The 24,997-nt window shown below is 39.5% G+C and overlaps 1 protein-coding gene across 1 annotated transcript in view; it reads right to left on the bottom strand.

Moving 5' to 3' along the window:
- DNAJC3 (DnaJ heat shock protein family (Hsp40) member C3) overlaps positions 1 to 24,997 on the bottom strand; it is a 69,207-nt gene that overhangs the window by 7,219 nt on the left and 36,991 nt on the right. The window contains exons 5-9 of the mRNA XM_006733667.3: positions 18,778 to 18,930; positions 16,843 to 17,024; positions 16,277 to 16,396; positions 12,834 to 12,939; positions 12,625 to 12,745 (exon numbers count right to left, since the gene is read on the bottom strand). Coding sequence (XP_006733730.2) covers positions 12,625 to 12,745; positions 12,834 to 12,939; positions 16,277 to 16,396; positions 16,843 to 17,024; positions 18,778 to 18,930 — 682 coding nt within the window. The remainder of the gene's footprint in view (positions 1 to 12,624; positions 12,746 to 12,833; positions 12,940 to 16,276; positions 16,397 to 16,842; positions 17,025 to 18,777; positions 18,931 to 24,997) is intronic.

The following is a 24,997-nucleotide window of genomic DNA, read 5'->3' as shown; positions in this document are numbered from 1 at the left end:
AAATAAATAAAATCTTTAAAAAAAAAAAAAAAAGAAACTTAATATGGGTGATGTTAAAACTTCCCATAGACATAAACTAGATAGATCATTTTTAATTATATTTTCTCAGATTCTACATTCCAAGGAGTCATCTTTAAAGAAAAAGTAAATAACATCCAATTATGTTTATCCTATACCATAATTAAGCATCCACGAAAAGTAGAATAAGTCAGAAACATTAAGGCCCTGAAAAAAAATCTATTACATATTAGCCAATTCATTTTCTATCCTCTGAACCTAAGAAAAACTTTTTCTTCCATATTCCCCCCACTCAGTTCTGAAGGGACAATGCAAACAAGGGAAGCGTACGAGTGTGCCTCCCTTCCACCCCACTCCCCCACCGAAACGACAAAATACTACTACTACTAATAATAACAGAACTGTGGCAGCACTGAAAACAGCAGACCAGAAATTTTCTTAAATTTCTGAAAGAGAGGAAGCAAATGGGATCCTATTAATAATGAATAAACCTAAGTATCCAAGTAGAAGCCCTAGCAGATTTGGGAGCCATTCTTTTTGGCCAAGGATCCTCAGTTTAGCATTTAGCAGGAGCAGCTTAAAGGCAACCACCGGGATAGTCTGTGGATGACTAAAGCTCTCCCCTTGGGTGTGAAGCATCTACAGCACCCGCCCCCCAGGGGGCCCAAGAACCAGTGTCTAGACTGAATCACTGCTGTGCATGCGGAGGGGCCGCGGATGTGGCTGCTGGGACCAGGAAGAGCTGCAGAACCAAGCCCACGGGCACTCGAGATCTCCACAACAGATCTGGAACAAACCAAGGAAAAGCAGTTCCACCCAGAATTTAAATACACCAAAGGACCCCAGCAGATAAGTAAGGTAAGGAGCTGCTCACTTTGGCAACTGGGCAAGATGGCAAGGCCCACAGGGGAAGTCTTCCCGTGAACCAGTCCTACCCACGGAGAACCTGCCCGCAGCTCCCCATGGCAGAAGCAGCATTTGAAAGACAGATGTGCATGGCTGCAAATGACTGGCCTCCTTCAGTCCACAGTCCATTAGCAAATCCCCCATCAGCTGTCCTTCAAAACAGATCCAGAATCGCACTGCTTCTCACCATTTCCCCGATTACCACTGTGCTGCAGTCCATCATTAACACACCTGAACAGCTGTTCCCAGCTTCCATCCTTATTCCCCTCAAAGTCTGTTCTCAGTACAGGGCCTTGGAGAGCCTTTTAAAGAGCACATCGGACCCTAATATAAATATGCCCACGGAACACTCATCTTCTCGTCCAGAATATCATGCAAAACAAACTGCGCCAGGCCCGCTAAAATGAGCTAGTATCAGCCATGAATCCAAGATGAGAGGGGGAAGCAAATACTGAGAAAGCCCAATGGCAAAAATCACAGAAAATGCCAGCAAAATACACTTTCTGGGTGTATGGGCTCACCCCAGAGTGACAACCTCTATCCTTTGCATATTATGAGAACCATGAAATCCAGAGCCAGAGAGTGAAGATAAAGCAGAGGCCTTACTGGGGAAAAGATAGGGGGGAACAAAGAGAAGAGCAAATCGCCTTGGGCAGCACATCTCAGGAACCCCCAGCAACCATGTGCTCTGTGAAGGTGAGGGGCTCACCCTCAAGTGCAAAAGATCTACCCCTTTGGTGTAGCAAAGGAAGTGGGCAGACGAGCAGCCGGGCTGGCAGCAGATGACCTCCTGGCCATGGTCTAGTTCAGAGAAGCAGAGAGGGCAGGGCCATGGAGAAAGGCCCTCTTAGCAGGAGGCAGAATGTCTGTGGAAACAGTGAAGCAGAGAGTACCGCAACTGTTAAATACAGAAGGCTGCCCTGGGCCTGGCACTCCCTTACACACGCACGCGTGCACACACACACACACACACACAGCCAAGGCACTTTCCCACAAATAGGGCAGGATAAGTCAAGTCATTCTATGATCATTTTTTTTAAATGGTACAGCATCAATTCAAAGCCAGTTTTTAAACTGAAACAGGAAAAGAGCACCTAAACTTACCTGATAAACATACATCAGAACAATAGCCAAATACATGAAAATTCTGAGCAGACATTATGGCATGAATTTTTTAAAAATCCAATCACCTCTTTTAAGGGTACTCACAAAGCAGAATAAGAACTCAGCAAAGAGACAAAGAGGAGATAAAAACGTGAGGAGTCAATACTCAAAAAGAAGACCAAAACGATCACAGAAGCACAGATGAAATGAGAAGGAGCCCAGGAAGCAGAAGCATAAGGGAAAAAAAGAAGGCCCTAACGAAATGGAAATAAAGAGTTTAAAGCGCCTAGAGAAAAAAATGGCAGCTTGATAGAACAATCGGCTGCGAAAGCGAGCGCCCAAACCGTGTAAGTTCTTCCAACCAGCGGCGCTTGAAGCCTGGGGCTGTAGGGCTCGGCGTGCCGGGCTCCGGGAGCGCCGAGGAAGCACCGAGGGACACGGCGCTGCGCCCAGAGAACCGGCAGGGCAAGCCGGCTGCCGGCCCGGCTGAAGACGCCTGGGGCACACAGCCGGCGGCTTGCTCGCTCATTTCAGAGTGTGTCCCAGAGAGGCCGCGCTCCGGAGAGACCCCTCGGGGCACAAAGGCACTGGTGGCCCGGGCCCTCTCCCTGCCCCGTGACTCAGCAGAAGTACAGAGCCACTGGCAGGAACCCGGCCGCGCCAACGCTCGCCACCTAACGTGCGTATACCAGGTCCCCCCAACACCGTGGTCCAGAAGAACCACCCATGCTAGGCACGCCTGCCTCTGTCCCAGTAGGGTGGGCAGCCTCCCCGAGACCCCACAAACTCCTGCCAGCATCGCATCTCCCCCTCTGGGAGTCGTGCGCCTCAAGGCCTTGGTCCCAACGGCAACAGGTCACATTTCACAAGCCAACCAGGGCACATGGGGTTAAAACTCGCCATCTTCAGGCCAGGGACCACACACTGCCCACGACAGGCAAAGAGAGCCTCTGCAGACTACCGGCCTGAAGGACAAAGCGGCCAGGACACAACAGCAGAGCTCACACCGGACACACTCCCGGGAGCGCCAGGCCCTGGGGGGCAGGGGACAGCACACGGCAGGGACCCGCAGAACCTCTTCTTCATAAAGCTATCACCCTCAAGAACAGGAGACAGGGCTGATTTTCCTAACACACAGAAACAGGCACAGAGACTTAGACAAATGAGAAGACAAAAGACTCTACCCCAAATGAAAGAAGAGGACGAGGCCACAGCCACAGATCTAAGTGAAACAGATCTAAGTAACAGGCCTGATGGAGAATTTAAAGCAATGATTGATCATAAGGCTACTCACTGGACTTCAGAAAAGAGCAGAGAACATCAGTGAGATAATTAACACAGAGATAACATAGCAGAGAGATAATTAACATAAAGATAACATAGCAGAGAGATAACATAGCAGAGAGATAATTAACAGAGATAACACAGCAGAGAGATAACATAGCAGAGAGGAAGGGCTCAATAAACAAAATGAGAAACACACCTGACGGAAAGAAGAGCAGGCTGGAAAAAGGAGAGGAATGAATTAATGGCCTATAGAAGAGTAATGGAAAGTGATCAAGCTGAACAAAAGAGAAAAAAAGAATTATGCAACACAAGAATAGACTTAGGAAACTCAGTGACTCCATCAAAGGTAGTAACATTCATATTAGAGGATCACAGGAGAAGAAGAAAGAAAAGGGGAGAGAGAATTTATGTGAAGAAATAATAGCTGAAAACTTCCTAATCTGAGGAAGGAAACAGACATCCAGATCCAGGAGACACAGAGAACCCCCAACAAAATCAGCAAAAGCAGATCCACACCAAGATACATTGTAATTAAAATGGCAAATATACATGATAAAGAAAAAATATTAAAAGCAGCAAGACAAAAGAAGATGGCTGCATACAAAGGAAAGCCCCTAAGGCCAGCAGTGGATTTCTCAGCAAAATCTTTGCAAGCCAGAAAGGAGTGGCATGATATATTCAAAGTGCTAAATGGGAAAAATCTGCATCGAAGAACACTCTATCCAACAAGGCTATCATTCTGTATAGATGGAGAGACAGACTTTCCCAAACAAACAAAGATTAGAGTTCATGACCACTAAACCAGCCCAGCATGAAGTATTAAAGGGGACTCTTTGAGTGGAAATTTCGACCAAAAGCGACAGTATGAAGGGAGGAAACACAAAAGCAATAAAAATGAATATTTCTGTAAAAAATCAGTCAAGGAACTCACAAAATAAAAGGATATAAAATATGACACCATAGGGGCACCTGGGTGGCTCAGTTGGTTAAGCGACTGCCTTCGGCTCAGGTCATGATCCTGGAGTCCCGGGATCGAGTCCCGCATCGGGCTCCCCGCTCAGCGGGGGGTCTGCTTCTCCCTCTGACCCTCTTCCCTCTCGTGCTCTCTGTCTCTCATTCTCTCTCAAATAAATAAATTAAAAAAATAAAAATAAAAATAAAAAAAATATGACACCATATACCTAAAACGTGGGGAGGAGAAAAGAACGGATTTAAACTTAAACGACCATCACCTTAATATAGATTGCTATATGCAGAAGAGGTTATATACAAACCTAATGGTAACCATAAATCAAAAACCACTAATAAATATACAAAGAATAAAGAGAAAGAAATCCAAATATATCACTTAAAAAAAACCCCAGCAAGCCATGAGAGAAAGACAAGAAAGGATCAGAGAAAATCTTCAGAAACAACCACAAAGCAAGTAATTAAGATGGGTTAGCCTGGTGATGGGTATTTTTTTTTTTTTAAGATTTTATTTATTTATTTGAGAGAGAGAATGAGACAGAGAGAGAGCATGAGAGGGGGGAGGATCAGAGGGAGAAGCAGACTCCCTGCTGAGCAGGGAGTCCGATGCAGGACTGGATCCCGGGACTCCAGGATCGTGACCCGAGCTGAAGGCAGTCGCTCAACCAACTGAGTCACCCAGGCGCCCCAGCCTGGTGATGGGTATTAAAGAGGGCACGTTCTGCATGGAGCACTGGGTGTTATGCACAAACAATGAATCATGGAACACTACATCAAAAACTAATGATGTAATGTATGGTGATTAACCTAACAATAAAAAAATTTTAAAATAAAAAAAATTAAATGGCAATAAATACATATCAATCAATAATTACACTGAATGTAAGTGGATTAAACACTCCAATCAAAAGACTTAGGGTGACAGAATGGATAAAAAAAACAAGACCAATCTATATGCTGCCTACAAGAGCCTCATTTTAGACCTAAAGACACCTACAGATTGAAAGTGAGGAGACAGAAAAACATTTATCACACAAACAGAAATCAAAAGAAAGCTGGAGTAGCAACAGTTGTATCTGACAAACTAGACTTTAAAACAAAGACTGTAACAAGAGACAAAGAAGGACACTATATAATAATAAAGGGAAGAGTCCAGCAAGAAGATATACAATTGTAAATATTTATGCACCCAACACAGGAGCACCCAAATACATACAATAGCTAATAACAAACATAAAGGAACTAATCAATAATAATACAATAATAGTACAGGACTTTAACACCCCACTTACATCAACATACAGATCATCTAAACAGAAAATCAACAAGGAAACAGTGGCTTTGAATGACACACTGGAACATATGGATTTAACAGATAATATATATTTTTTTAAGATTTTATTTATTTGACAGAGAGAGAACACAAACACAAGCAGGCGGAGCAGCAGGCAGACGGAGAGGGAGAAGCAGGCTTCCCGCTGAGCAGACAGCCCGCCGTGGGGCTTGATCCCAGGACCCTGGGATCATGACCCGAGCTGAAGGCAGACACTTAACCGACTGAGCCACCCCAGCACCCTGGACTTAACAGATATATTAAGAACATTCCATCCTAAAACAGAAGAATACACATTCTTTTCAAGTGCACATGGAATATCCTCCCCACAAAAGATCACATATTAGGCCACAAAACAAGCCCCAACAAATTTTAAAAAGGCTGATGTCATACCAGGCATCTCTTCTGATCACAGCACTATGAAACTAGAAGTCAACCCCAAGAAAAAATCTGGAAAGACCACATGCTACTTAAATAACATGCAATTAAACAATGAATGGGTCAACCATGAAATAAAAGAAGAAATTTAAAAGTACATGGAAACAAATGAAAATGAAAACACAACAGTTCAAAACCTTTGCACATAGCAAAAGCTGTTCTAAAAGGAAGTTTATAGCAACACAGGCCTACCTCAAAAAGCAAGAAAAATCTCAAACAGCCTGACTTTACACTAAAGGAACTAGAAAAAGAACAAACAAAACCTAAAATTAGCAGAAGTAAGGAATAAAGATTAGAGCAGAAATAAATGACATGGAAACTGAAAAAAAAAAAAAAACCAATAAAACAAATCAATGAAACCAGGAGTTGGTTCTTTGGAAAAAAAAAAAAACCCAATAAAATTAATAAACCTCTAGCCAGACATATCAAGAAAAAAAGAGAAAGGATGCAAATAAATAAAACCACAAATGAGAGAGGAGAAGTAACAACCAGCACCACAAAAATACAAACAGTTATAAGAGGATATTACGGAAAACTATATGGAAACAAATTGGACAACCCAGAAGGAATAAATTCCTAGAAACATATAACCTACCGAAACTGAAACAGGGAGAAACAGAAAACTTGAACAAATGGATTACCAGCAAAGAAATTCAATCAATAATCAACTCCCAACAAAAAAAGTACAGGACTTAGAAGGCTTCACAGGGGAATTTTACCAAACATTTAAAGAAGAGTTAACACCTATTCTTCTCAAAGTATTCCAAAAAATAGAAAAGTAAGGAAAACTTTCAAATTCATTTTATGAGGCCAGCATTACCCTGATACCAAAACAGATAAAAACACCACAAAAAAACAGAACTACAGGCCAATATCTCTGATGAACATAAATATATGAGGATTTTTATTCCTCAACAAGATACTAGCAAACCAAATCCAACAATACATTAAAAAGATCATTCAACACCATCAGGTGGGATTTATTCCTGGGTTGCAAGTGTGGTTCAAATCACAGCATGATACATCACATCAATAAGAGAAAGGATAAGAACCATATGATCATTTCAATAGATGCAGAAAAAGCATCTGACAAAGTACAACATCCATTCATGATAAAAAACTCTCAACAAAGTAACTGGTTTAGAGGGAACATACTTCAACATAATAAAGGCCATATATGAAAAACCCACAGCTAACATCATCCTCAATGAGGAAAAACTGAGAGCCTTTCCTCTAAGGTCAAGAACAAGATAAGGATGTCCACTCTCACCACTTCTACTCAACATGGCACTGGAAATCCTAGCCACAGCAATCAGACAACAAAAAGCAATAAAAGGCATCCAAATCAGTAAGGAAGAAGTCAAACTGTCACTACTTGCAGATGACATGATACTACACACAGAAAACCAAAAAGACTCCACCGAAAAGCTGCTAGAACCGATAAATTCAGTAAAGTCACAGGATACAAAATCAATCTACAGAAATCTGTTGTTTCTATACACCTATAATGAAGCAGCAGAAAGAGAAATTGAGAAAACAAATCCCATTTATAACTGCATCAAAAATAATAAGATACCCAGGAATAAACCTAACCAAAGAGGTGAAAGACCTGTACTCTGAGAAAACACCGGGATGAGAGAAACTGAAGATGACACAAAGAAATGGAAAGACATTCTGTGCTCACAGACTGGAAGAACAAATACTGTTAAAATGTCCCCACTACCCAAAGCAATTTATACATTTAATGCAATCCGTCTCAAAATACCAACAGCATCTTTCACAGAGCTGGAACAAACTATCCTAACCTTTGTATGGAACCACAGAAGACCATGAACAGCCAAAGCAATCTTGAAAAAGAAAAGCAAAGCTGGAGGCATGACAGTTCCAAACTTCAAGTTAATTACAAAGCTGTAGTAATCAAATCAATATGGTACTGGCACAAAAACAGACCCATAGATCAAGGGAACAGAATACAAAACCCAGAAATACACCCACAAACATATGGTCAATTAATCTTTGACAAAGCCAGAAAGAAGATCCAATGGGAAAAAGAGAGTCTCTTCAACAAATGGTGTTGGGAAAACTAGAGAGCCACATGCAAAAGAATGAAACCCGACGCCTGGGTGGCTCAGTCATTAGGCGTCTGCCTTCGGCTCAGGTCATGATCCCAGGGTCCTGGGATGGAGCCCTGCATTGGGCTCCCTGCTCCGTGGGAAGCCTGCTTCTCCCTCTTCCACTCCCCCGCTTGTATTCCCTCTCTCGCCGTGTCTCTCTGTCAAATAAATAGATACATACATACATACATACATAAACAGAATAGAATAGAATGAAAACGGACCACTTTCTTACACCATACACAAAGATAAATTCAAGATGGATGAAAGACCTAAATGTGAGATCTGAAACCATTAAAAGTCCTTAAAGAGAGCATGGGCAGTAATATCTCTGACATTGGCTATAGCAACTTTTTTCTAGATATGCCTCCTGAGGCAAGGAAGACAAAAGTAAAAATAAACTATTGGGGCTACATCAAAATAAAAGGCTTCTGCACAATGAAGGAAAGGATCAATAAAACTCAAAGGTAACCTACTGAATGGGAGAAGATATCTGCAAATGACATATCCAATAAAGGGTTAGTATCCAAAATATATAAAGAACTTATAAAACTCAACACCCAAAAAACAAGTAATCCAATTTAAAAATGGGCAGAAGACATCAACAGACATTTCTTCAAAGAAGACATCCAGATGGCTAACAGACACCTGAAAAGATGCTCATCATCACTTCTCATTAGGGAAATGCATATCAAAACTATAATGAGTTTGTTATTCACCTCAAAGCTGTCAGAATGGCTAAAATCAACAATACAAGAAACAACAGGTGTTGGCGAGGATGTGGAGAAAAAGGAACCCTCTTACACTGTTGGTGGGAATGCAAACTGGTGCAGCCACTCTGGAAAACAGTATGGAGGTTCCTCAAAAGGTTAAAACTAGAACTACCCTACGACCCAGCAATTGCATTACTGGGTATTTACCCAGAGAATACAAAAACACTAATTCAAGGGGATACATGCACTTCTATGTGCATAGCAGCATTATTCACAATAGCCAGGATATGGAAGCAGCCCAAGTGTCCATGGACAGATGAACAGACAAAGATGTGGTATATATCTGCAATAGAATATTATTCAGCCATAATAAAGAATGAAATCTTGCCATTTGCAATGACATGGATGGAACTAGAGAGTATAATGCTAAGTGAAATAAGTCAGTCAGAGAAAGACAAATACCATATGATTTCACTCATTGTGAAATTTAAGAAATACAACAAAACAAGCAAAAGGAAAAAGAGACAAATCAAGGAACCGACACTTTTTTTTTAAAGTAATCTCTACACCCAAAGTGGGGCTCAAATTCACAACCCAGAGATTAAGAGTCACATGATTTACCGACTGAGTCAGCCAGGTGTCCTTCAGGCTCTTAACTATAGAGAACAAACTGATGGTTACCAGAGGGGAGATGGGGAAGGGGATGGGTGAAATAGGTGATGGGGATTAAGGAGTGCACTTGTCATGATGAGCACCCAGTGATTAAAATAAAAACTTGGGGGGCGCCTGGGTGGCTCAGTCGTTAAGCATCTGCCTTCGGCTCAGGTCATGATCCCAGGGTCCTGGGATCGAGCCCCGCATCAGGCTCCCTCCTCACCGGGGAGCCTGCTTCTCCCTCTGCCTGTTGTTCCCCCTGCTTGTGCTCTCGCTCTCTCTTTCTCTCTGATAAATAAATAAATAAATAAATAAATAAATAAATAAATAAATAAATAAATTAAAATAAAATAAAATAAAAACTTAAAATGGCTAAGATGGCCAATTTTAGGTTACATGAATTTTCCTACAAGTAAAAATAAAAAATAAATAGTATAGTCAGACTCAAATTCAGGACTAAGTCTAAATCCCATACTCTTTCCACTATGCCCTTCTTGATAAACTAACTCCATTCATTCATTCAGCAAATATATGAGGGCCTGCTACATGCCAGGCACAAGTAGCAGAGACGGATCGATTAATAAAATAGACACAGGTCCTCACATAGCTTAAGTTCTAGCCAATATAACTGCTTATCTCATAAGGACACCTGAATCATCCCTATATTCAAAGGAACTTTACCTACTGTTTAGTAATGCTTCAATGTCAGTTTGCTCCTCTCAAAAGCTATGAAAAGAATTACTCATATAGTTCTGAAGAGCCTCCTTCATTTTTCATGATCTTAGAGGCATCCTCAAACAACAGGCTTACTTTACTTTCTAGTGAGTGGAATCCCCTAATATCTTTCCTGATAATTCTGTCATAATCCCCAAATTAATAAATCTCCATGTTCCATTATTCACTAACCTAAACCTTGTTTTTCTTTATTCATTACATTCCTATCATCACTTTAAATTGCTTATTTAAAAAAAGATAAAACCAGTAAACAGAATATAGAAAGCCCTCATGTTTTAGCTCGGGATTTCAAAATATGATTTAGCCTAGTTAAGTAAGATTACCACTCATCTACATCATTTACTAAACCTCCAACTCAAATCTAAACAAGTGATACCCTTCAGTTTTAGTTATACAGGGCCTCCTTGGCACCCCACCCCACCCCCCAAATTGAAAGACCTAGCAATCCCATTCTCAATCTCTCCATGAGGTTGCTTAGTTGCCATACTTGTGACTTGAACAACCATTTTATTCTAAAACCATAATTCAGAAAGATTCCCCAGTGTATAATCCAAACATACCAACGAAGACAAAGAATAAACTCCTATTTAAAAGATATTTTTAAAGGCAAAAACAGACTCCAAAGACAGATCTATTCTATTAAATTAGTACTAAGCATCTTTTTCTTCAAGAATTAAGCTGTCAAGTTTCCCTAAAAAACAAGTCAGTTTAGCATTCAAGTTACAAAAGCATCTTCAAATTATCTTTAGCAGCCTACAAGATTTAACCTTCTTTTAACAGCTAAGCTTTTTATATTCAGCAACTTCTCTAATTTCACAATTAGAGCTGAGGATTTAAATACAGAAGACAAAAGTACCTTTGATGAAGAGTTCCAAAAACTAACGGGAATGCAAAAATCCTAGAGTACAGCCAATCTCACTGAGTAGACACAGTAGCTCAAAAGTGAAAAGAAAAGGATGCTAACAGGATCTTCCTGAAGATCATTTTGATTACATACACTTCAAGCCTCAATCAAACCAAGGACTGTACTACAAAATGTCCCACAAATAGCAGTAACTAGCGCCATCATCACTCACAGGAAACTGCTTAGGAGCAAGATTCTTTACAAATTGTGAAAAGCAGGAAAAAAGTGAATGATCAGTGTGCCTTAAAAAAAAAAAAAAAAAAGAGGGGCACCTGGGTGGCTCAGTCTTTTAGGTGTCCCAACTCTTGATTTCAGCTCTGGTCACCATCTCAGGAACATGAGATCGAGCCCCACTGGGCATGGAGCCTGCTTAAGATTCTCTCTCTCTCCATCTCCCCCTGCTCCTCCCCACCTGCATGCTTGCTCTCTCAAAAAAAAAAAAGAGTACCACAAACCTACCTAAATTATCACTGTTGCAGATGCATTCTCAGTGCATTTAAAATGTTATCCAGGATTACCACTTACCATAATATAATTACTTTAACATGACATTAATACGTATTAACAGCCGCATGTTTTATTATATAAATATTCAGCACTTAAATGGAGGGGAAAAAAAGAGTACCACAAGCCAAGTTTCACCAGAAAAATACTCTTACCATTTTCAATTTAAAATGCTTTACCTGATTTGAAATGAAAACTTTGCAATAAGGGCTATAAGGCTCACTTCTTTTAAAAACCATCATACTTAAATGTTCATAGCATACTGTCACATGAAAAAGTCACAAAACAATAAATATGAAAGAATTCTTTTTAATATATATTACTGTATGCGCCTTAGTTCTCTTCCAAAAATAGGATACTGCCCTTGTTTATTCAAGGCCCTTACAACATCTAACAGGAAACTCTCTCTGTTACTTTAACTTGAACAAAGTAGGATAAGCAACTATCCTAATGTTACTCAACAGCTCAGTGGTCACAGGAGATCATTTTATATCTAGGCATATATGACATATGTATGTATGTTGCAGGTGTAATATGTATACCATGCATATGCAGAGAATATATATATACATACACATGCATAAAACATAGACTAATATATATGCACAGGAAAAAGTCTGAAAGATATAAATCCCAGATGAACAGTGATTACCTCTGGATGATATGAAATCTAACACTTAAATTTTCTATGTTGCTATTTAACTATTCTAACTTGTCTACAACAAATAAAGGCTAAAATTTTTATTTTTATATTCCACTGAACTGGTTTTAACAGCAGAACGCTCTCCTCATATGGTATACCTTTCAAGTTCTCTGCCATCTTCCTACAGTTGTTAACATTTCTAGCTACCCTGGCAAACTCGTTCTAAACAAAAGGATGTTAAACATGTGATTTCATATACATCAACTTTTAGATACTGCAAATCAAATTCCTTAAAGATTTACCTTCATCATACATTTCTTCTATTAAATAGGCCTCTGCTCGATCTTTCAGAGCATTCACATTGTCAGGTTCCATCTGTAAAACTTCAGAACATACTCGAATAGCTTCAACAGGCTTCTCATCCTACAATAAATAAATGTTGAGAAAAGGATTTTTGGTTGTTATTCCATATATTAAGTTTTTACATTTCTGGGAACCAATCAACTGTTACCTTAGAAAAGCAGTGGCAAATCCTTTCTTTTGAACGAATCGTATATTCAGAAACACTTGGCTCTGTTTTTATGACAGATTCATATTTGCTGGTTGCATCTGTGTATCTATGAATGAGCAGATCATGATGAGTACCTAGAGCTAAAGAAAGGACCCTCTACTCTTCACTATGTTAATCAATTCACCTGAATGAGCAGGTGCCTTCAAACACTATTTTTCCCTTATTAATCTACAGTGGCAAAGAAGGTACCTCTGCCAGGAAAAGTTGGGAGATAGAACACATGACCACAGAAAATATGTATGTTCAAATAAAAGCATACCTGTGAATACCAAACAAAGTGATGAATTTCTTTACAGAAAAATGCTCACAATTTTGAAACGGAGTAAACACCTTGTTAAAGTCTGACTCACACAAAGCATTTTCAGCAAAACAGAGATCAGGTTTTATTTCTTGGTCACTACACACCTTCACGAAATAACAGAGCCCATTAGCTACATGCCATTTTAAATAATGAATGTCAATATTCACAGCTAAGTATAATGTAGTTCCTTGCAGAATTCCCAGCTTTCTAAGAACAATAAAAGCTATTTCAGCATTTTAAAAAAAAACTAGTGAAAAGTATTAGTCATGTTATACACTAAGTTACTTTCCTTAGTAATGGCAAACTAAAAGATACTATTTTTATACCACTGTGGCACATTATTCCCAAAATGCATTACAATCTTCACATTTAAATGCTGATGTATTAAAACACAGACTTAAATATAACATTTAAAATGGAAGCTATCAATGTCAAAATCGTAGGTGAGATATTGTTCTGTAGTTTTCCAAGATGGTCCAACAACTGTAGGAAACTGTACAGAGAATACAAAACCTCACTTTACTTCTTACAACTACATCTGAAACTATAATTAGCTCCAAATAAAAAGTTCAACTAGAAAATAACTGCATTTCACTTACAAAAAAAAAAGTTAGCTTCTGAGAAAGTGAAATGGATGTACTTTCCCCAGTTCCTCCAACTAGGTACAATTAAATTAAAATACCCTAGACATTACATATTTGTAAAAATATGAAAAAACTCAGAAAGAGGAGAGAAGAAGGTAGACCATTTGAGGATGGCACATTTAGAGTGAATTAATCCCAAATGTTGTGTTCTTTTTAATGCTGATATGCTTTTATGTTTTATGCATACAAATCATAAAGTTATATAGATGATAATACAAATCTAATATACTTGTTAATTCTACACTGGGCACTTGTGTCGCTCTTTTTGACCTGTCTGGGCAGGTAGCTGTAGTTGCGGGGCTGGAAGCTTAGAGGTGGGGAGGAGAGAATTCTATGTTCACCATCAATATCTTGGTCAGACCTGAACTCTTGAGTCTCTTCACACAAAACTGGATAAGAAGACAGTTACGCCTGTTTAGAGTTAACTTCCAATATGCATACTTTGCTTAGAATTTGGGGGAAATTTTTTGAAAGATAATTGTCAAATTATTGGAAATTTGTTATAGTAATACTAGTATGACATTTTGTCATATAAAATTCGTATTTACCTCTTACATCTGTTAGAAACATTGTTGCACATAATTTGATTTATCTTGATTTTGTTTCACTAACTAAAACAATGGTAAAACTTGGGGAAAAAAAAAAAAAACCCCAACAGCTAGGGACCTTGGGACCTGAGGGAAACATAATATGGTAAACTTCCTGGATTTTTTTTTCTTCCTATACCCCAAATTTGGAGCTAAAGCAGCCAGCAACTCAGAAATGCCAACGGGTGCAGACAATAAAATCAAAAACCCACCAGGAGTCTGCTCTCTCAGGCCAAAAAACCTGGGAAGGGCAGCCTAGCAAGATGGCAACTTTGACAACAACAGCTCCACTCCAGCCGAACGCCACAGAAAGCGAGTAAAGCCCTGCCTCAACCAACGCCAGCCGGTCCGGTGGACAGCCCTGACTTCCTGCTGAGGCCGCGCCAAGGTGTGCCCCGCCCTGTACCGAGGTGGTGCACACAAGGCCAAGTGCGGAGCCAGGACTTTCATCCATGGCTACAAATAGCCCCCCAAACTCTCACCTGCTCCAAGCAGTAGTGAGAAGCCCCACACCTCAAGTATCAACAAAGGTCAAGTGGGAAACTTCTACCTCCCTGACAGTAACAACGCAATGCCCACCCCTGCTTCGCTGGAACAATGTCAGAAAAAAACAGCCAAAACAGAAGATTTAAATTAAAAAAAAGTCTTACAAAATCAAAGTGTCCAAGTTTCAATTAAAAACCACTCAGCATACCAAGAAACAAGAAGATCTCAAACTGAATGAGAACAGACACTTCCAACCCCCAAAGGACAGAGGTGTTAGAACTATCTGACAAAGATCTTAAAGCAGCCATGGAAATAGCAGCAGTGACAAACATGCTTAAAGCAAATGAAAGCAACAGACAGCCTTGGCAAAATAACAGAAGAGATACAAGAACAACCAAATGGAATCTGTTTATTAGAACTGAAAAACAGAAAAACCCAAATAAAAAGCTCATTGAATGTGCTTCAACGGTAGAACGGAGGTGACAGAGAAAAGAATCAGTGAATTGGAATGATAAAAAATGACCAAATCTGATCAGAAAGAAAATGAGCTGAGAAAAATGAATAGAGTCTCAGGGACATGAGGGGCTATAACAGAAGAGCTAACATTTATGTCAGTTGGAATCTAAGATGGAAAGGAGAGAAGACTGAAAAAGTACTCAAGAAATAATGACTGAAACTTCCCAAATTTGACAAGACATAAACCTACATATTCCAGAAGCTAAGTAAACTTCAAATAGGATAAAAACAAAGATATCCACACCTAGATACAACACAATTAAACTTCTGAGTACTCAAGACAAAGAAAAAAATCTTGAAAGCAGTCAGAGGAAAATGCCTTATTTTTAGGGAGAAGACCATTAGAATGACAATGGAAACCAAGGAGGTCACAAAGAAGAGGTACAATATTTTTCAGGGCTGTAACAAAAGGGCTGTTAGCCCAGAATCCTATACCACAAGAAAATCTCTATATACTCTGTATATATCTCTATCACTCTAGATACCACATTATCTTTTAATAATCAATTTATATGTCTGTCTCTCACCCTAATCTAGAAGCTTAAGACCAAAAACCACATCATATTCATTTCTACACCACTAGTACATTGTCAGTGCCTGACACAGGAGATAATAAATATTTGGTGAAATATAAAAAATCTGCTGGTAAGAATACTATGCAGTTACTATTATTTATATTCTGCCATATTAAAAAAATGTACAGTTGTAGTAATTTTGCCAAGGCCCAGTGCTTTCTAGGATATTCTATCCTCAATGGCTAACGAGTAAAAGAGCGAGCAGTTCAACTGTTCTTTTGTGCCCAGAAAAGACGTGTAAGGGAGGCTGTACAGCAAACGAGCGTACTCTTACCTGCCATCTCTGATGAGCTCTTCAGCTGACTCAATTAGCTTATTCAGTTTCTTTACTTGTTTATAGTGTGCAAAACACCTTTTATGATCCTGGTCAAGTTTAAGACATTCACGAACTTCGCTGCTCACGTATTTAAAAAGAGGAAAATACTCCAAGTCAAAATAATCAATGAGTAGTTTTCCATACCAAATACAGAAATCACAATAAAAGGTATTTTTTTGGTAACAATTAAACAAAACACACAGACCTAATAATCTACCATACATTTTACATATGGTATTGTCACACACACACGTATCAACTCAAATTAAAATGACTTAAATAGGTCATACATAAAACACCCCACTTTGCTTCTGCAAATACAGTATCTCTAGTTTCATAAGCACAGCTTGTGAAAATAAACTGTGGAAATACAATAACTTAGGGATTACACAAAATATATAAATGAAGAATGTAAAAACAGCCTTAACCACAGTTTTAACTTAAAATTAAAAAGAAAATGAGATTATTATCCTACGGCCAACAAGAAAAAGATGACAGGAGATGTGCATGTCACTGGAACTGACCTGAGGGACAGTTCATGGTCTCCTAGTTGATAGTACAGTGTGCTAATTTTATAAAAAGCCTCAGTATTATCATTCTTCAATTTTGATGCAGCTTTTAAGTCACTTATTGCTTTCCTAGGTTCCCCTTCTTTTATGAAACATTCAGCTCGAAGTTCCCGCAGTTCTGCATCCCAAACACAAACCTTGAGAAACAAGAGAACTAGACTTTAAGAAACAGTAAACTATGCACACTCATGCTTCCCTCCCACATATTTTGCCTACATACTTATCAACATGAAACCATCTTCAGGTAATGTGATTTCTACCTCGTAAATAGTATTAAAAAGTCTGATACAATTTAGATGTGACAAAATAATTTCTCCAAGGATATCTTAAATAAAGTCTAAGAGGGAAGGAATATCCCATATATACTAACGAGGCCCCTTTCCTCCTTCCTTCAATTATATAATCTTAAAACTTTGAAAATAAGAATACATGGCATTACTATTAAAAGGCTGTTCCCAGTTAAGCATATCTGATTTTGAAAAGAATATTCCATAATCAGATTTTTGTACTTAATCAACAATTCTAATTTCTAGTCTCAAAAAAATAAAATCTAGGTTCTACATCTGCAAAATATTTCTGTTCTACTAATAACTAAATAGAATTCTTTTATAAATTGTTGTCTCTTTGAAATCAAATCCTCATATCACAAAAAGAAAGAAAAGAGGAAAACAATGTGGGAAGGCTGAGGCTTCACCATTTCTACTTTATCAAAAAGTCAACAAAGTTCATAAATGGACTAGTATTCTTTAAAACTTAAGCCCAGGGGCACCTGGGTGGCTCAGTCATTAAGCGTCTGCCTTCGGCTCAGGTCATGATCCCAGGGTCCTGGGATCGAGCCCCGCCATCACGCTCCCCGCTCAGCGGGAAGCCTGCTTCTCCCTTTCCCACCTCCCCGCTTGTGTTCCCTCTCTAGCTGTGTCTCTCTCTGTCAAATAAATAAATCTTTAAAAAAAAATTTGTTTTAATAAATAAATAAATAAAACTTAAACCCAAAAGTCCACCAATAAAGCCTGTATCTTTTAACTATTTCTCAGAGCTGTTCTTTCTAAAGTCATGTCAATTCTTCACATATGTTAAGACATCAAAATCAACACTGTACATTAAGTATCTTGAATAATAAGCTAGGTCAAAATGGATAGTCTAACTACTGGAAGGTAAAAATTTTAACTTTGTATTTCCTTAATAAAGCATTAACAAAATACTGTAATAAAACATGAATTCCACTAGACCACACCACATGATTTCCTCTACAAAATCATCAAAGAAGCTACTCTACATACATCCCAAGTTTATTGCCAAGATTAAGTGAAACTATACATCAAAGTGCTATGAAAATGATAAATAAACATGAATTATGATTGCTTCTACTGGAATATTTCAGTAGACTTCCTTCTGAAGCCATCTGTCATTCAATCCTTCAGAGGCAAGAAAACTATAGACTTAGGTTTCCTATCTAGAACTCTGGATCTTGTCAACTCCATCTGCTTCTTCCCTAGAAACTTATTCTAAACACTCCTCTTCGCCACAAACATTATTTTTCCTTTTCCTTCAAGCAATTCTTTCATCTTTTATCCCATTATCTAACCTCCCAAGTTCTCTCCCCCAAACACAAAATGTAAAATCAAACAAAAATAGCAAAGCAAGCAATATATAAAAATACGTAACTCCTCCTCCAGAGCACATTCAGTACATTTACTGAAAACTTCAGTTCCAAATTTTGTTCTATCTAAATACCATCTTTTCACTTCGGAGCTAAAAGCCCAAAGATCAACCTGATTTTATCCTATCTAGGTTTCTTGTAATATGTAACATGTCAAAGTGCATAAACATGCCTTAGAGTAAAAAGCAGTGTGTGTCAGGCCTGCCAGCTGCAATGTCTGAGAAACTTACCTCTAAAATCTTATCAAGGAAGGTTATAGCAGCACTATGATCTGAGTTCTCGAAAGCATCAAGTGCTTGGGAGCGCAAACGCTGCATTTCATCAGATTTCACAAGTTGCAACTGGGCTTCCTTTTCTTCATTTTCACTTGGGTTAGATTTGAGCTGTAAGAATGAGAAATTAACGAGAAATTTTTAATCTCTTAAATCTAATACGTGCAGTACACACCACTATCTGACCAGTGACCTGAAGTTCACTGGAGGCAAAGGGTAGAGAGACGCTGGCCACACCAGCTCCTCCCAGGACTTGCCGTGGGGCTGACCAGCAGGAGGGCATCTTTGCCTCCACTCGGGCGGACAGTACACAGGCGTGGGCTGGAAGCTGGGGGCAAAAGACCTGGGTCCCCCGAACCTGACCAGGAAGCAAACACATTTAGAAACTCGAAAGGGCAGAGAAGAACGAAGTATGGAGAGCTCTCGCCTCACTCTTAGGTATAGCTTGGCAGAGTCATGTGAGTTTCATGTATTCTGCCTTCTAGCTCTATTTCCTAAATATGTATTTTTAAGTATAATTTTACCAAAATAATGAAAAACAGGGAAACTGAGGAGAGGGCATGTTTTTTAGAGGTTATAGGACGAAGATTTGATACCAGAGAGGCTAAGGTGTAATGAGAAAGGAAGAATTTATGGGGAAAAATGAGAGAGTAATACCTTACATTAAAAAGACTTACAGTTTTAAGAGGTCTACACATTTCTCTTTTTTAATAACTTTATCAAGGTATAATTCATACCATAAAACTCATCCACTTTGAGTGTGCAATTCTGATTTTTAACATATTTAGCAAGTATGTACCCATTACCACGGTTTTAGACCATTTCTGTCAACCTTTTAAGATCCCTTGTGTCTGTTTATAGTTCATTCCTACTCCCAGACCGGCCTCAGGCACAGCGACTCTTAACAATTTCTTCCTCCAAATGGAAAATCTTAAGCTTCATGGCTTAGAAAAACTGGGTGCCTACATTAAAAAGCTCTGACTTGGGCAAAGGGGGACTTTTTTCCTGGCGATTATAGTTTATGTGTAATAATTCCTGAAATCAAATATTCTTACTAAAGATGGAAATTGTAGTTGATAGGTTCCTATTTTGGGTGAGGTACAGCCATTGGTAGATTGTTTCTAGAAATGTCTCTCCTTCAACTGACCAATCACACTGCTCCCCCTTTTAGCTAAAAAACACCCCCACCACTAGCTACCTGGTAGTAGAGAACACTCCAAATGAGAAACCTCAAGAATACCATTTCTGAGTAGAGGCTCTATATTTCTCCATTTTGTTTTTTGGATACTTTAGGTATTGTTTTGTCTGTTTAAACCACTGGCTTTTGACAGAATGGATAGGGCTCCAAGTATTCATAGGTAACTAGGAATTAACAACCTCAGCTTGCTCTGAGGAGGACTGTCCCTACGTGACTGAATTCCCCAGGTGAAGGGAGTTGCTGTAAGCCATGGCATGCTAACTTACAACTGTTCTGTCATCATCAGGATGGTCTCGAACACTTCTGGCAGACCACGTCGGAAGAAAGACAAATGTGTATGTCCTTTGCTCTAGGTAAAGGTAATTTATTGATTAACTTGTTTCCTATATGTACATTACTGCTCCTTTTTGAACAGAATACATTAGACTGTTTTAGAGACTGCCTCTTCTGGATGGGATTTGCATCCTTTTTTCCCTCAAACTTTAGAGTCTGATCTCTACCACACGATTTTCCTTGTTGGAAGGTGAGAGCAGGGAAAGCCCTAAAGCTTGAGGTTGAGGATGGAGGGCTCAACCTCACTCAGTGCTCAGACAACGGGAATGGGAAAGAGGGAGTGAGGTCAGGTCCTCTGGACCTCTTTGAGGATAGAGGGAGCTAGGAGAGAAGGAGGGGATTCTTGCAAGGAGGTAAGAAAGGAGTCTGAAAAACAAACTAAGGACTTATAACCCTGAGAAGTTTCAAAGTAAGTTAAGGGAGATGAACATTTTCACTCTTACTGCAGGTGGGGGACTCCTCCTAGGATATGTACATGTGGAGACTGGACCCTGCTAGCATTTCCCTTCCTCTTTTTTTCATGTTTCTTCATAACCCTTCTCTTCTTTAGTGTTTCATATTTCTGACCCTCTCAGACAAACCTCTACCTATGACATTAATTTATTTCTTATTTCTTACCATTTACTGTGATCACTGAGCTTCTGGATAAAAACCCGTAATAGCGGGCGCCTGGGTGGCTCAGATGGTTAAGTGTCTGCCTTCAGCTCAGGTCATGATCCCAGGGTCCTGGGATCGAGTCCCGCATCGGGCTCCCTGCTTGGCGGGAAGCCTGCTTCTCCCTCTGCTTCTCTCTCTCTCTCTCTGTGTCTCTCATGAATAAATAAATAAAATCTTAAAAAAAAAAACAAAAACCCGTAATAGCTATGGGATGGGGGTTTGTTAAAAGGGATGAGCCGCTCTCTAATCTAAATACACCCCTATTTCTGGGACTTCAAATGAAAACAATGGGTCGATAATTGTAGTGGGCAGACTTCTAAGATGGCCCCAAAAGACCCCCACCGCCTGGAATTCATACCTTTGTGTGATCCCCTCCCCTAGAGAATAGGATGGAGCTGGTAACTCCCTTTAACAAACAGAATATGAGAGAGGTGACAGGATGTCACTTCCTTAGTTAGGTACAAAACAATGTGACTTCCATCTGACTAGCACTCATTCTCTCTTGCTGGCAGTCTCTTGTCTTCTCACCTGCTCACCCGGATGAAGCAAGCCACCATGCTGTGAGATACTTTATGGAGAGGCCCACAAAAGAAAGAACCAAGGGAAGCCGCTGGCCGACACTCAGAAAAAGAGGCCTCAAGTCTAACTAACAGCTCAAGAGGAATTAAATCCTGCCTACAATGAAATGAGTTTGGAAGCAGTTCTTTCACCAGCCAAATCTTCAGATAATACTGCAAGCTTACCTGACACCTTGACTGTGGCCTAGGAGAGACCCCAAAGCAGAGCACCCAGCTCAACCCGCCCAGATTCCTGACCCCATGAGCCGTGTGTTGCTTTAAGCTGCTAACTTTGAGTAATCTGTTTAGCAGCAATAGATAATATAGTATTTTACTATTTTTCAATGGCTAGATTGTGAATATTGCCAAACAGATTTTGTGTTATTAATGTTTTAAAATAAAGTCTAAATGGGGGGAAAAAAAAAAAACACCTAAGCCCAAACCTTGATTTTATCACTTATTATCTGTATATTATTTACATTATCTTCACCAAAAAGGGGGGGGATAATAATGATGTGGGAAACAAAGGCAAAAGAAAAAATTAAATTTCCTTACTATTTATAGCCCATTGACAAGTCCTTGAAACAAGCAGAGTGACCTTCCTCCAGGAACTCACGTACCTCGATGTTGATACTTTGCTAAGGGCAAAAGGCAATCTTAGCCCAAGGCCCAGGATCCTGTGAGTCTACTTTAACATATAAAAATTCCTTTGGAAACTTCCTTTATCTCTACCTGAACCCCCCTCCCTGCCAAGATACATGTTAGCAATCATCCTCCAAGTATATGGCCCACTGATACATATCTGAAGAGTCTCATGACTAAGATTTTACTAGACAGTAATAAATGACCTTTTCCTAACAATGGCAAGCCCCCTCAAGGTCCTGGAAACCTTGTTTCCAAAATACCTTGGAAACCTTGTTTCCAAAATACTGTCCCTAACCCCCTCCCAACCTCAAAGTATATAATCAGAACCCCAGTGCAGCTTTCTGCCCATGGGTCCTATAGCCATGCTTTAATAATAACCACCTTTTGGGGCGCCTGGGTGACTCAGTTGGTTAAGCGACTGCCTTCGGCTCAGGTCATGATCCTGGAGTCCCGGGATCGAGTCCCGCATCGGGCTCCCTGCTTGGCAGGGAGTCTGCTTCTCCCTCTGACCCTCCTCCCTCTCATGCTCTCTGTCTCTCATTCTCTCTGTCTCAAATAAATAAATAAAATCTTAAAAAAAAAAAAAAATAAATAAATAATAACCACCTTTTTTAAAGGACCAAGATGTCTCAAGAATTCTTTCTTGGCCATTGGCTCTGAACCCCAACATTTCCTACATCAATAATGCTTACACCCTGAGGAATAGTCACTGAGAAATTAAAAAGATACTTCATGCAACACATAGCAAGTACTCCAAAAAATGCTAATAAAAATTCCAAGCTCCTTTTTTGAACTTTCTATAGTATATAAATTGACAATGAGGACAGAATGCAATACTTTAAATGGCTAATCAATTTATTTCCCTCCCATTGCATTACATATCAGCCAACTTAAACTGGGTGCCCTCTATGAAGGTTTGCATAATTAAAGTCCCAGAATAGCACCTGGGTGGCTCAGCCGGTTGAGCATCTGACTCTAATGGTTTTGGCTCAGCTGTGATCTCAGGGTCGTGAGATCGAGCCCCACCTCGGGCTCTGTGCTCAGTGCAGACAGAGTCTGCTTGTCCCTCTCCCTCTGCTCTCCTCCACCCCTCTCTACCCCATGCACTCTCTCTCTCAAATAAATAAAATCTTAAGAAAAAAAAAGTCTCAGAATAGTAAGAGCTTAATTTGACTCAAGGTTGGGGCGCCTGGGTGGCTCAGTCATTAAGCATCTGCCTTCAGCTCAGGTCATGATCCCCGGGTCCTGGGATCGAGCCCCGCATCGGGCTCCCTGCTCCGCGGGGCGCCTGCTTCTCCCTCTCCCACTCTCCCTGCTTATGTTTCCTCTCTCGCTGTGTCTCTCTCTGTCAAATAAATAAATAAAATCTTTAAAAAAAAAAAAATTTGACTCAAGGTCAAAATAAAATTAGATTTTGGCATAAAATACATTCACCAAACCACTTGTTGCTCAAGAAATTAATCTTTCCAACTCTATTAAATTTAATTCTGGTTTTAAGAGGTAAGTAGCACAAATTTACATTTTTCATTTGATACTAATTGATAACATAGAAAAATATGTAATATTTGAGGTATACTGGAACATTCCCCAGTGACTTCTAAAATCTGCCTTCACAAATTCTTTCTGCAGTCTTTGTTAAGGGAACTATACAAAAATAATACCAACTAATTTGAATGTCAATAAAAAGAAAAAGTAAGACCCAACTTTTGAAAAGCAATTGTATGCAAGTCAAGGGGTGGGTGACTGAGTTAGTGTTTTAAGGTACTTGTAATTTTCTAGAGGAAGCTAGTGATTACCTGTAAACCTTATTAAGCATGCATGTTGAAATTCCTGAGTGATGACTAAGAGAAAAAGACACAGTATGTATAACAGTATAGAAAGAACAGAATAAGGAAGAAAAATCTAAATCAGCTGCAGGAGGGAAGAGAAGGGTGGAGTGAAGAAAAGAAACAGTTGGATAAACAGAATCTAATAGAAACAGATACAAAAGACATCAAGTTGCATTTCTTATACCAACCAAGCCAGCGAAAATTACCCTGTTCATACCAAGTGTTGTGGAAGATATGGGGCACATGGAACCCTCCTACGCCACTGGTGGGAATAGACGTCTGGATAACCACTTAACAGGACAGTGCCTAACTGTCTGGCCAGGTTAAAAATGCCCATAACTTTCAAAGCAGCAACTATCCTCTTGGGTATATACCCTATAGCAGCAACTGGAGTGTGATCCAGGGACCCTCGGGAACCCTTAATACCCTTTCAGAGGTCTGTGGGGACAAAAGTATATATGGATAAAAGACAACGCATTCAAAGTGCAGGATAAACTAATGGATTTCATTATGACAGGGTACTAAAAGTTCACTCATAAGATTTCAGAGTCCACACTGCAACTAACCAACAATAACTACTGGAGTTTGGTATAACATCAAAGAATATCCACAACTACATAAACCGATTATTAAAACATTCTTCCTTTTCCAACCACTTAAATGTGTGAGCCACATTTTCTTCAGTAATACTTCAACCAAAATATAAATCAGATCTGGGAACCTGACTGTCTTCAAGTAAGCCAGACATTAAAGAGATTTGCAAAAATGTAAAAAATACCACTTATTAATTTTTTTTTTAATTTTTTTTTTAAAGATTTTATTTATTTACAAGAGAGAGAATGAGAGAAAGAGAGCATGAGAGGGAGGAGGGTCAGAGGGAGAAGCAGACTCCCTGCTGAGCAGGGAGCCTGATGTGGGACTCGATCCCAGGACTCCAAGATCATGACCTGAGCCGAAGG

Source organism: Leptonychotes weddellii, chromosome 3, assembly GCF_054177405.1.
Source record: "Leptonychotes weddellii isolate Sample4059 chromosome 3, ASM5417740v2, whole genome shotgun sequence".
Lineage (NCBI taxonomy): Eukaryota > Metazoa > Chordata > Mammalia > Carnivora > Phocidae > Leptonychotes > Leptonychotes weddellii.
Note: the sequence above shows the minus strand (reverse complement) of the source record. Positions and strands in the feature narration are given on the sequence as shown.